This window comes from Bison bison, unplaced genomic scaffold (genome assembly GCF_000754665.1).
Source record: "Bison bison bison isolate TAMUID 2011002044 unplaced genomic scaffold, Bison_UMD1.0 scf7180017864317, whole genome shotgun sequence".
Lineage (NCBI taxonomy): Eukaryota > Metazoa > Chordata > Mammalia > Artiodactyla > Bovidae > Bison > Bison bison.
In genome coordinates, this window is record NW_011494889.1 from 2,632,087 (window position 1) to 2,632,945 (window position 859).

Consider the following 859-nt stretch of genomic DNA (forward strand, 5'->3'; position numbering starts at 1 on the left):
GAGTCCCACCCCTAGTTTCCGGGGAACTTGGATTACCAAGGTTGGTGGGCCCGGGGGCCGCCGGAGCCTGGCGCGCCTAGGAGCGCACGGCAGCTCTGGAAACCGCATCCGGGGCTCAGGGCCAAGGAAACCTCGCTCTTCTCGGCTACCTAAAGACCTGTTTCCCCGGGAAAGAGCCTCTGCTGGATCTGGGATTTGGGAGGAGCTCGGGGTCGCCCCCCTCCCCCGCCCCCTTCCCGGGCACCTCGCTGGACGCTCTCGGTTGGCGCCCAGGTGGCGCGGGAGGGTCCTGAACGGCGCTCTCGGCTCTCCTGTGCCGCTCAGACGCGGGAAGCAGAGGGGGCTCTTCCCTGGGATTCCGTGGCTCGCGTGGTCCTCCGAGGAGTCCTCGCACCCCCGCGTCGTGTTGTCTCGAGAAGCTGGCTGGTTGGCACTAACTGCAGAAGTTCGCTATTGATTTGGTTTCTTCTTCGATTTGGGGACAGTTCCCGCCAACGACGCGCGACGCACCTGTCTTCGCGGAGGAGCTGGCGTCTCAGGTCGCCGGAGCCTGCGGGAATCCTGCCCCTATCCCAGCCCCGCACGGCTCTCCGCTGGCGTGCCTCCTTCCTAGCCACTGGCCTCGAGCGGAGGGTGCAGACCTGGCTCCTTGCTGTCCCCCGCCTTTTGAGGGAGTGCGGTCCTCCAGAGGGACTTCGGCCTCCTAGGCGCTGCTTGGTGTGTTGGTGTTGGGGTGCGCGCGGCCCCCCGCCGGCCGGCCATGGCCTTCACTTTCGCTGCTTTCTGCTACATGCTCTCGCTGGTGCTGTGCGCTGCCCTCATCTTCTTCGCCATCTGGCACGTGAGTAACCGGCAGCGG

At 66.4% G+C, this 859-nt stretch overlaps 1 protein-coding gene across 1 annotated transcript in view; it reads left to right on the forward strand.

The window, feature by feature from the left end:
* Nucleotides 1-760: 760 nt before the first annotated feature.
* CNIH3 (cornichon family AMPA receptor auxiliary protein 3) overlaps nucleotides 761-859 on the forward strand; it is a 132,739-nt gene continuing 132,640 nt past the window's right edge. The window contains exon 1 of the mRNA XM_010852852.1: nucleotides 761-841. Within this exon, the coding sequence (XP_010851154.1) occupies nucleotides 761-841 (81 nt within the window). The remainder of the gene's footprint in view (nucleotides 842-859) is intronic.